This window comes from Balaenoptera physalus (genome assembly GCF_965194825.1).
Source record: "Balaenoptera physalus genome assembly, chromosome: 2".
Classification (NCBI taxonomy): Eukaryota; Metazoa; Chordata; class Mammalia; order Artiodactyla; family Balaenopteridae; genus Balaenoptera; species Balaenoptera physalus.
Window position 1 is genome coordinate 47,847,634 of NC_138883.1, and position 12,094 is coordinate 47,859,727.

Below are 12,094 nucleotides of genomic sequence, written 5' to 3' on the forward strand. Positions count from 1 at the left end.
AGTTATTGCATGAACATAACATATAATGGGAACTTAAATAAATTCATTCATTAGAATGTTACAACTAGCAAAAGCTTCATTTTTCATGAAGTGTTACCATATATATGACTATGAAAATTCTATGACTGAATTTTTAGTAAACTGTTGTAAATTCTTTTGTTATAAACTACCCAAAGAACTTTATATCTTCATGACATTTTCCCTCTTAAGAATTAAGTATTAAGGTATTTTATATAATGAACATTAATTTTTAAAATAGTTTGAAAATAGAATTTTTAAAGGGATAACGGTTCATAATTGGTTACTGAGTTTGTTTTTTAGGCTCCATAAACATGTGACTTAGGACACTGTACATTTGTACAATTTTATTTTGTAGATGTAATTATCCTTTTGCTTCCACAGATGCTGCCAAAAATATTTTTTCCACTGAAACTGTGATTTTATTACCAGCAAGTCTAGAGTTGGGAGAAAGGAAGCATGTAGCAGATAAGAGATTTTCTTTTATCTACTCTTCACATCAGAGTCTGTTAGTACAGAAATTTCCCACACAGAATCAGAGCTATCCCCATATGCTCAACAGTTATAATCAAGAAATTTTGAGTCTCAATGGAGGAGAACTTTAGGGAACAACTGAACTGGTAGAGGGTTTGCTGTGTTATCTGCCTAACAGTCGCATGACCTTAAACTTATGCCCTAAAGGTTGTGCTAAATCATGGTAATAATGTTAATACAGAGGGTGGATTCCAACAGAAAACTAATGTTTCATTGTAAGATTAAAATTAAGGACAGAAATATAGTATTGATGGAATAGAGAAGAAAATATGCTAGCCATAAGTCTAAATACAGTGGTTATAACAGTTTCAGATGCAGTGTTGCACCTGCATTCTACGAAGGGAGGTAAGAGACATAGATAACTAATACAAGGCAGAAAGTGAGGAGGTACAGATAAAGCTCCATGGCAGTTTTGAATAACTAAGATTAGAGGAAGAGTAAGTTAATCATCATGTTTTCTTGAGGCAATGACATCTGAACCAAGTTTTTATGGACAGAGAGACTGAAGGTGATGCTTTCTAGGTGGAGAATAGAAGACACGCACAGGAAACCATTAGTAGTCCCATTTTCTGGAGTGCATATATAGAGGTACAGTGAGAGATACAAATAAAGATCAAAAGGGCCTTTAATTACTACCTATGATGTGTTTTCTTCAGTAGAAATGATGCCAATGGGGACTTCCCTGGTGGTCCAGTGGTTAAGACTCCACACTCCCAATGCAGGGGGCCCGGGTTCGATCCCTGGTCAGGGAGCTAGATCCCACATGCATGCCGTAACTAAGAGTTCGCACGCCACAACTAAGGAGCCCGTGAGCCGCAACTAAGGAGCCCACCTGCTGCAACTACAACCTGGTGCAACCAAATAAATAAATAAATATTTTTAAAAAATTATGCCAATGAAGACTTTTATACAGGAAGAATATCACTATTACCACTATCTTTCATGAAAATAAGTCTGGCCACAATGTACAGAACAGACTAAATAACAAGAGTTGGAATAGGAGGCCAATATGGACCTGAACTTGACCGAAATGAAGGGTACTATAAAAGAGGGAGGGAATTCTAGGTACTGAGGAAACAGACCATCCCATTTTGGAAAATGATTAGATAGAAGTTGCAAAGAGTCAATGACAACTGGGAAGTTGAGCCTGAAGGATGGGTATATAGTATTTTCACTAAGGAAGTACAATATAGTGCTGGACTTGTGGAGCAGATCACCAGTGTTAAATTTCCAGGTCCAACACTAACCAGGTACGTAACCTGTTTCTCCTAACTTACAAGGTTGTAGGTTCAAATAAGACTGAAAGGAACTCTGGGAGAGAAAAACCATAAACTAAAAAAATTCCATGAATGCTCTAATAAAAAGAAAGGAGACAAAAAAGGGTAGCAAGGTCTTGGAGAGGATGGCAAAAGTTAGGATTTTGAGAGCATGCCTGGATCATTAACTTTTAAAATGGGGGAGGGGACACTGCAATAGGGAAAGGAGAAAGGATTCAAATACTTACGGCAAGAGAAAAACTGAGGTAGCTTACATTTAGTCACCCTGCTTTTACTTACTAACCACCTTTCATTTTTAATAAGACCACCTAAGTGTATTTAGGGCCTCGTCTCCAGACCCCTCTTATTATTTTAATCTTTGCAACACAGTTATACTACTTAAAGATTTAAAACTCAACAAAGTAGAAATCTGATCTTCCAACCAACACGTTCTAATTAACTAGTGGTGTACACACAGAAGCTCAATATAATACATATTTAATTACAAAGTTAAAATTTGAAATTATTTTAATTCAATAGTCCATCCAAAAACTTTCTAAACAATTTAAATTGTTCAGTGTAACTTGTTAATGAGCAAAAGATGCTTCTTCTCTTCTATTCTTCACTACCATCATCTTTCTTCCCAAATTTCTCCAAAATGAAAAAATCCTTACCTGTGGTGCCAGAATGAACAGATAACGACCTTTCTATCTGAAGTGGCGACATCATCTGTATTGTTAATTTCGCTAGGTAGATGGCTTCATATTCCTAGAAAAGATTTTAATTAACCTGAATATACATTTAAATTCTTGGATACCCAAAACAAAACAAAATTTTAAACGTGGTTAATGCATACATTACTGGTATTCTTAGTTTATATTGAAAACTCTGGTGCCATATTGCTGTAAAAGAAAGGCTTAAAATTCCTATCTTATAATTTCACATTTATTGATGAGACTATAAATCAAGTCAAGCAAATAGCTTGCACTATGGCACTGCACACTGAACTGCCAGTCAGTATGTATTCTCTGCCACCCGGCATAAGCTATATGATCTCTGACTTCATCTGTTAAAACACATACATACCCCCAAAACCCAAACTGGCAATCTCATAGAATGATTATAAGAATAAAAAGAAATAAAACATTTTAAAACATCAGATTAATATAAGGCATTTAATTGATTCAAGTATACATTTGGTTCTAATTCCTTAAAATCAATAGTCCTCTACTTCCAGTTAAAGATGGAGTAATAAAGGCATTCCTATCCCTCTCCCCTTTCTGAAAACAAAAAATAGAGAACTCCTTATTCGAAGAAACTAGGAAACATCCATAACCCTGAATATGAGAAGAATGAAGAAAAAAGTAAGGAATTAATTATCAAATAAGTCAGGATACTGGCTACCTTTATGATGGGAAAAAGAGAATTATGATTAGAAAGAGGTCTCAAGAGGGCTTTTGGGATTCTGGCAAACATTCAATTCTTCACCTGGATGGCAGTTACATGGATGTTTATTCGCACTTTATGCATTTTTATATATGTGTATTATATTTCACAATAACATTTAAAAAAAATGGAACCAGACTAAGCTATGCACAAAAGACGCCTGACTGCGGATATCAGACAGAGTGGGTACAGCTGACAAACCTAACAAGCCCTTGCCTAGTATGATACAGACAGGAAGTGTGCGTGGGCTGTGGGAGGAGGAAGGGCATATTAAGGAAAACGTGAACATCCACACCTGGCATTTCTGCAAGACGCAAGCGATGTGGAGGAGAAACTGGGTTGCATGTTGCCAAGCATCGGCTGATCTTGGTCAGCTGCAAGTAAAGGCTAAACCACTGATTCTCAAGCCTGGCTATACCTGAGAATTACCTGAGGTGCCTTAAAACCTGTAGGTATATAGTCAGCTCCTCTCCTCCCCCCACCAGAGATTCTCATTTAACTGGTATGGATAACGTTCCCCAGGTGATTCTAATGTGCATGCAGTGTTTATCAATCTAAACAAGAAGAACCTGTGACAAAAGGGGCTCTTTTTTTAATCCCACTCGCTAAGTAGAGTCATAACACTGGAGAAAAGTGTTGGTGAGAAAGTCTTCCAAGACAACTGGGAAAATTTAAGCTGCCTACCTTTCCCCACCGCTCCCCTGGTCCCTTTCCCACAACTTTATTGTTGGGCAAATGGCTTATCTAAGAAGAATGTCTCCAGTTCAAAGATGACCAATATCAAAAAGGAACCAATGTACGTCTTATGTAAAGATGTTTGCAAGGGAAAGAAAAGCAACATTATAACCAAAAGTCTATATATAAAGAACACTGCATGAAAATTACACCATGGAGCAGGTGAAAATTATAATTCCCCATGAAATTGATGAGAATACGGCATTTCTGAAACGAGTTCAAAGAAGAGATAAAAGGATTCATGGAAGAAATAGGACAATAAAAGAGATGACTATGCCATTTCCTACCATTTCAGAAAACAAACAGAACGCCCCTCTTAATCCTAGTTTCCCCTCCAACTACTGTTTCATTTCTGTTTTCCCCTTCTAAGCATAATTCCTGGAATTATCTATTCTTGCTGTTCACATTCCTCTCTTCCCATTTTCCTTTCAACTCTGAGCAATTATGCTTATCTTCCCCCCTCCACAAAAATTGTCAAGGGCACCAATGACATCATGTTCCTAACCTAATGTCAATTCTCAGCCCTTATCTTATTTAACCTATTATCAATCTTTGAAACGGAGGGTCATTCCCCACTCTTCTAACACCTTCTTCACTTGACTTCCCAAACACCAGACCATCCTGATTTTCTTCCCAACTCACTGGCCACTCTTTTCAGCCTCCTCTGCTGATTCCCCATCTCCACAATCTCTACATGCTGCGAATACATTAAGGTTCTGTTTTTGAAATCCTTCTCTATCCACATTCACTTCTCTAGTGATCTCATCCAGTTTCAAAGCTTTCAATAGCATCTATATATTGATAACCCCTAGAAATACAGTTCTTTCTCATGAAATCCAGGCTTATATGTATACCTGCCCACTATCTAATAGCTCTCTCAACCTTAACATGACCAAAACCGACTCTTGATTTTACTCCCTTCCAATTTCATGCAGTTTCTCCCATACAAGCAAGTAGCAGTTCCTCTTCCAGTGTTCAGGCTACAAGGCTTAAATTCATCCCTATCTCTCTTCACATCCAATCCATCAGCAAATTCCATCAGCTCTACTGTCAAATAAATCCAGCATCTGATCTCTTCTCACCTCTCCCCCTGCAACCACTTTGATTCAAACCAACACTCTCCTGACTCCATCACTGCAACAGCCTCTTAACTCGAGCACTTGCTTCTGCCCAAACCCCAACAACCCCTACAGTATATACACAGTATACTATATTCAACACAGCAGCAGGCAATCTGAAGTTGTTCCTTCACTTAAAATAAAAGCCAAAGGTCTTACTTATAATGGCCTATAAACGTCTGTCATGTGGCCCCTTACCTCCCAGCTTTAATCTCCTACCGTTACTTGCTTACTCTGTTGCAGCCACACCAACCTTCTTGCACTTCTCGAAAATACTATGCATACTCCCATTTCAAGGCACTTGCACGTATATTCCTGCCACCTAGAATGCCTTCCCCCCAATATCAGCACAGCTTGTTCTCCTAATTTCTCCAGGTCTCTGCTCAAATATCATTTTTGCAATAAGGCCTTTTCTGATCACCATTTAAAAATGCAATTCATGTCGCATCTTCTTATGTGGCCTTATTTCTCTCTCCCTTATTTTCCTCTGTGACCCATTACCATCTGACCCACTACATTTCACTTTGTTTACTGTTTAATTCTCTCATTAGAATAAGTTTCATGAGGTCAGAGATTTCTGTCTATTTTGTTCTCTGCTTTACTGCCATTGCCTAGAACAATGCCAAATGAACATTTGATGAAACAATGAAGTATGGGAAAGGGAAGAAAAGCTTGAGAAAAATCAAGCCAAAAGAGAAAAGAACAAAGTTGAAAATAATTACAGAGAAAATGGCAGATATGGAAGAAAAAGGGAACCAATATAAAATATGTCTCTGGGAGAAAAAGCCAGGCAAATGAAACAGAACAACAAAAACAGAAGCCAAATACATAGTAGAAGAAAACTTTCTGAAATAAGGGAAGGTGTGAATCTGTAAGTGCTAAGGGCATACTAAGACTGAGAAGTTAATATAGAACAATCAACAAGATATACCTTGATAAAGCATCCTATGCTCATCCAGACAACACCTCCTCCTCCCAATCAAGTCTTTTAAGGGGGAAAAATTTTTTAAATTAGGCTCCCCTCAGACTTCTCTGGAGCAATATTCAATGTCAGGTCTGTGTGCAAACCCATAAGGGAAAAAGTATTAAACAAAAAATTTTTATCTAGCCAATTGTCATTCAAACATAAGAGCAACAGAAAAATATTTTCCAAAATGCCAGGACTTACGGAATATAGTTTCCAAGAACTCTTCTTGAAAATAATGCTCAAAGACAAACTCCAGTAGTTGAATAAAGAAGGTAGAATCCTATTTAAATGTAGAACTAAGGATGAACAACTAGAAAATGCGGTTATAGGATAGACTATAAATATTATAATCTGTAACAATGTAGAAAAAGTATAATCTTTTTTTTAAAAAAAGGAGATGGCAGGACATATAACAGGAGGTAGTTTAAGTAGATGATCTTATATTGCTAAGTAACAAGAGGTATAATATTTAAATATTTTTAAAGGTATAAGAGGTAACTGCTAGAAGAACTAAGACTAATAACAAAGCAGGTAGTGGAGGGGAAGGAGGAAAGAAGTAGAGGTATATAAATTTTTATCTTTTATAGTGGAAATCAACTGATAGTTATTTAAAAGTGATAACTCAAGAAACATATGTATATACTATAAAGTTACAATTGTGCCCATTAGAACTAAAAACAATAAATTTAAAAATTATCAAAAGAATACAAACATACAAAGAATTCATAAACTTTATAGTGAAAAGTTTAAAAAAGATGCACTTAAAAGAGAAAGCGTGACATGAAATAAAAGGACAGACAAAAGTATATATCATCTTTAGTGCAAGAAAGTGGGATAAATTCACCTATTAAAGAAAAATAGTGATAAATCAAATAGCAAAATCCAGCCATAGACCATATATAGGAAATGCATCTAAAACAAAGTGATTTAGAAAGGTGGAAGAAAAGGAATGAAGAAACTCACAAGGCAAATGCAAACAATATTACACAAGGTTAATTTCAAAGTAAAATAATTGAATGAAGGAATAATAAATATATAACTACAATGAAGACCTAACTTGAATTTTACCTACCAAATAACACAGTACCAAAATTGGCAAAGAAACTAGAAGAACTAAAGAAAAAATAAACAGAAACATAATAAAGTAAAGGAGTTTCAATTCACCTCTCAGCCCAAGACAGACGAAGCGAACAAATACTATCAGCCCTCTATGCACGGATGCAGAACCCACAGATACAGAGGACTGACTGTACTATGCCATTTTATATAAGATTTGGACTTCACGGGGTGGCAGGGGGAGGGGGGTGTCCTGAAACCAATCCCCCACGGATACTGAGGGACGACTGTATATTGAGCTTTATGCCCTGAAAACAGAGAATACATCTTCTTTTCAAGTGCCCAGGAGACAGTCGTAATAACAACTGTATATTAGGCCACGAAGAAAACATTAAAAAATTCAAGAAGTAAATAGTATTAGAAATGAACAAAAATAGAAAATAAACCTTGTCACCTATATAGTTAGTTTCAAAAAAAAAAACTCTCACACAAATGTTAAGTAAAAAATAAAATCAAAAGTGAAATCACAGAATATCAAGCTATAACAATAATAAAAATATTGCATAGCAGAATCTATGTACGATATGTAGAATATGGCTAAAGCAATGCTAAGAGGATAATTCATGGTCTTGAATTCCTGAAAGAATGAAAAACTAAGCTTTCAACTCAGGAAATTCACGAAAGAATAACAGCAGCAGCAGCACAAACAACAAAAACCTAAGGAAAGCAGAAAGCAAGCAGAAATTCAAATACAGAAAATTTATATAAACTAACCAGATCAAGGAAAAAAGAAAGCACAGATACACAAAATTAGAAAAAAGAATGGAAAAATATTTTCCTCAATTTTATCTCAAATCCTATGAAATGAATGATTATATAAGAGATTATGAAACCATCCAAAGTGACCTGAGGAGTATATGAAAATCAGACTTAACCTACCAAACGAAGAAAAGCTGTCCAAGAATTGGTCCACCCTCAAAATATACAAATGAATGAAATAATGAATAACTGAATTAAATTAAAAAATCAAGGTCCAATGATTTCACAGGTACCATATATCAGAACACCAAGAAGCCCGTAACTCCAATCTAATTTACGTTGTTCTAGAGCACATAAAGAGAAAGCAAGTTTCCATTTTAAAAATGAGAATCACGTGATAAACACCCAAACCAGAAGAGGGTAGTATAGAAAAAAATTACAAACCAATATCACTTATTCAACTAATTCCAAAATCTTAAAAAAAATACTGACAAATAGAATCTAGCAACACATTCACGGAACATAGTCTACCATAACCAAGTGAGATCCATTTGTGAACCAAAATGATGATTCAAAATTAAGAAATCTAGCATAATGTGACCCAATAATTCAACTCACCATATTAATGGCTTAAAGGAGTAAAACTACAGTCATTCCATAAAAAAAAATTTTTTTAAGCTAAAAATCAACATCTATTCCTGGTAAAATCTCTTTACATAGGCACAGATGAATACATACATACATACATACACACACACACACACACACACAGTGCAATACTAGAAGCACTGACATTGAAATCAAGAATAAAGTACAAGTACTATACCACTATTACTCATCATGATTCTGATACAATGACCATCCAATGAGAAAGAAAAAAAAAATCAGAAAAGTTGCAAAATTATTATGATTTGGAGATGAAAATCTAAGACAATCAACTAGAAAATTTTTCAGAATTGTTTAGAGTTTAATAAGGTTGCCAACTGAAAACAACAAAAATCAATAGCTTTCCTATATACAAGTAAGCAATTAGAAAACATACTGGAGGAAAAAAACATTTTATGTATAATGGGAATAAAAGAAAATAGGAATAAATTTCATAAGAAATGCATATATTCTATATAAAGAAAACTTTAAAACACTAAAAGACATAGAAATTGACTTGAATAAATGGAACATACTCTTACAGAGGAACATACTGAGAAAAATTTAAAGGTGTCAATTCCTTCTGAACTGTGAATGTAGAGATAACGTTATTTAAAACAACTACAGGACTCTTTCCAGTAAAGGTCACACCAAAAAATAAGTGTTAAGAACATGCCAGGAAAATTCCAGAAAAAACATTAATGAGGGGATCTTGATTAAATTACTTGATATAAGTAATATAAATTACTTACATAATATTATAGTATTTAAAACTGTTTGATACAAGTGCAGCAATAAGCAGATCAATGGAACAAAATACAAGGTCAGAAACAGACTCAAGTATAGATCAGAATTTGGTATATAATAAAAATGGCATTTCCGATCAGTTGGATAAAGATAGATTTTCTTAATATACAGAGTCCTTACAAGCCAATGAGACAAAGACCAACAACCTGATAGAAAAATAGGCAAATCATAAGGAGTTGTCACTTTTACCACCATGATAACAATGATCAAGAAGTTTCATAAAACACTTTCACTATTGGTATTGATTAGGTATGGGTAAACAGGTACCCCTTGTTTCCTGAAGCCTTTTTAGAGGCAATTTGGCAACATCAAATTTCAAATGCCCTCTGACCCAGCAATTCTACTCTGATCAATTATCATACAGGTGCATTCACACATGTAAACAAAGATGTACCTACCAGGATATTCTTTCCCATGTTGTTTAAAATCGTGAAAGGCTGGAAACAATCTAAAGGTCCATGTATAAGCAACTGGTCTTATATAACTGCGATACATACATACATCTATGTACATATACACAAAAATATTATGCAGGTAGAGCTATATATGATCTTCAAGATATACTATTAAGGAGACTTACTTTTCAAGTATTCTTCTTAGGTATTATTGAATTTTTATTTTTTTAACCGTGAGTATTTTTTTCTCTTTTAAATGAAGTAAAAACTAAAAGTGAATTAAAAATAAAAATGAAGTAAGATTTAAAGTTTGGTAACTGAGACAACCCATTTTGTAGTGCTCTTGATGTCTCAATGTGAGATTTATTCCTGCATAACTGGATGGAATCAGCCAGAGCACATTCTTCACCTATGATTTTCCTTCTTGGAAAAAAATTAAATAAATTAATCAGATAAATTCACAGGTTTACTTTACTGTCTTTTTAGTGCATCTTCTAGGCATCATCAAATGTGAAAGAATATGGAAAAGATAAAGCATATAAAACAGAAAAGGCTGCTATATGTAATACACTTAGAATCAAAACTCTCTTATGCTCTGTATGTGTGATTAAATTAAAGAAGTAACTGAAGACATTTCTAACATCAATTATTTTACTTTAGGTTGAAAAATGTGCCTTTAACTCTTTTTTTCTTGTTAATGGTAGCTTTTAAGAAAATATTGATAATTTTAAATACAGATGTAAACTTGAACAAAGAATCAAATTAATCAGATTATGGCAATTTTTAAGTATTTACAAAGTAAATACTACAACTAAATTACATGAACATAAGATTTTAATTATCCTACTTTCTGACTGCCTTAAAGAGGAAGAAGAGAGAAGTTACCTGAAGCTGATGGACAAATCCAGCATTAGGATTAATACAAAATCTTCTTTCTTGAACGTAAGCAAATGCATCTCTGAAAACAAAAAAAGAAAACTAAGGCGATAATATTATTTCATGAATTAATCTCAGTTTTTCCAGAATTTATCTAAAATAGGAACTTACCTAACAATTTACCTAAAATAGAAAATCATAATCATACAGCTTGTACTACAGAGAGATAGTGAATTGTAGTGGAAAAACTGAAAGCATGGTCAGACTAAGTATCACAATTCGTTTGCTTCCCAGCTGTGTGTCCTAGGGGACACTTCTCAGCTTCTCTAAGCTTTATTTTTCTCATCTGTAAATTAGGCATTATAATAATTCCTATCTTGGAGCACTACTGTAAAGATGGAAAATAATAAATATAACACATCGTGTACAGCATCTGTCACACAGTACATGCTCAGATATTATTACTGGTTAATAAATGAGAAGTATAGGGACTTCTGTGTGTTGTTGAGATAAAAGTGCCTAGAATAGTATCTGGCACATGGCAAAAACCCAATAAATGGAAGTTATTTTCACTATTAATATTATTACTGACACATCACCAAATAATAAAGAGAATATATGAAACAAAATCTAGCACATATTACTCATTTTCAGTTAAATAAAAGCATTTGTATTCAAATAATATTTAAGAATTAACACTTTTAAGCAAACTTTTCCATTATAATTTTAAGATAAAAAATACCAAATAAACTAAAGCATTTGGGACTTCCCTGGTGGCACAGTGGTTAAGAATCTGCCTGCCAATGCAGGGGACACGGGTTCCATCCCTGGTCCGGGAAGATCCCACATGCTGTGAAGCAACTAAGTCCATGCGCCACAACTACTGAAGCCCGTGCGCCTAGAGTCCGTGCTCCACAACAAGAGAAGCCACTGCAATGAGAAGCCCACGCACTGCAACGAAGAGTAGCCCCCGTTCGCCGCAACTAGAGAAAGCCCACGTGCAGCAAAGAAGACCCAACGCAGCCAAAAATAAATAAATAAATAAATTAATTAATTAAAGATAACTTGGAAAAAAAAAAAACTAAAGCATTTGTATGTCTACTATATGTGAGGCATGTGGATCCAATGCTGAACATAGCTCAAATGGAGAGGGTTAATTGGGAACACAGCATTAGAATGGAGAGATTGATAGGGGCATGTCATGTGAAGTTTCATTGGCCATGTTAAGAATTATTAAGGATCAGAAACATTTGAAAGCTTTTTAGGGTAAGGTAACATATGATCAGATTTATCTTTTGAGAAAATCATTCTCACTGTGGTGTGGAGAACAGAACAGACTAGAGAAGGAAAGAAAACATGAGACCACTAAGAAGGTGACTACTGGAAGAGTCCAAAGGAAACATGACTAGAGCTTGGATTAGGGAGATTAAATAATGATAAAGAGAAAGAGCCAGATTCAAGGAATACTTCAGGACAAAAAAC

At 34.7% G+C, this 12,094-nt stretch overlaps 1 protein-coding gene across 4 annotated transcripts in view; it reads right to left on the bottom strand.

The window, feature by feature from the left end:
• STYX (serine/threonine/tyrosine interacting protein) overlaps positions 1-12,094 on the bottom strand; it is a 36,689-nt gene that overhangs the window by 3,549 nt on the left and 21,046 nt on the right. For 3 of the 4 annotated variants that reach the window (XM_082450900.1, XM_082450899.1, XM_082450897.1), the window contains 2 exons: positions 10,622-10,694; positions 2,483-2,576 (listed from right to left, as the gene is read on the bottom strand). In XM_082450900.1, coding sequence (XP_082307026.1) covers positions 2,483-2,576; positions 10,622-10,694 — 167 coding nt within the window. Of the gene's footprint in view, positions 1-2; positions 1,401-2,482; positions 2,577-10,621; positions 10,695-12,094 lie in introns of those variants that run through there. The other variant, XM_082450898.1, reaches the window with a different exon arrangement.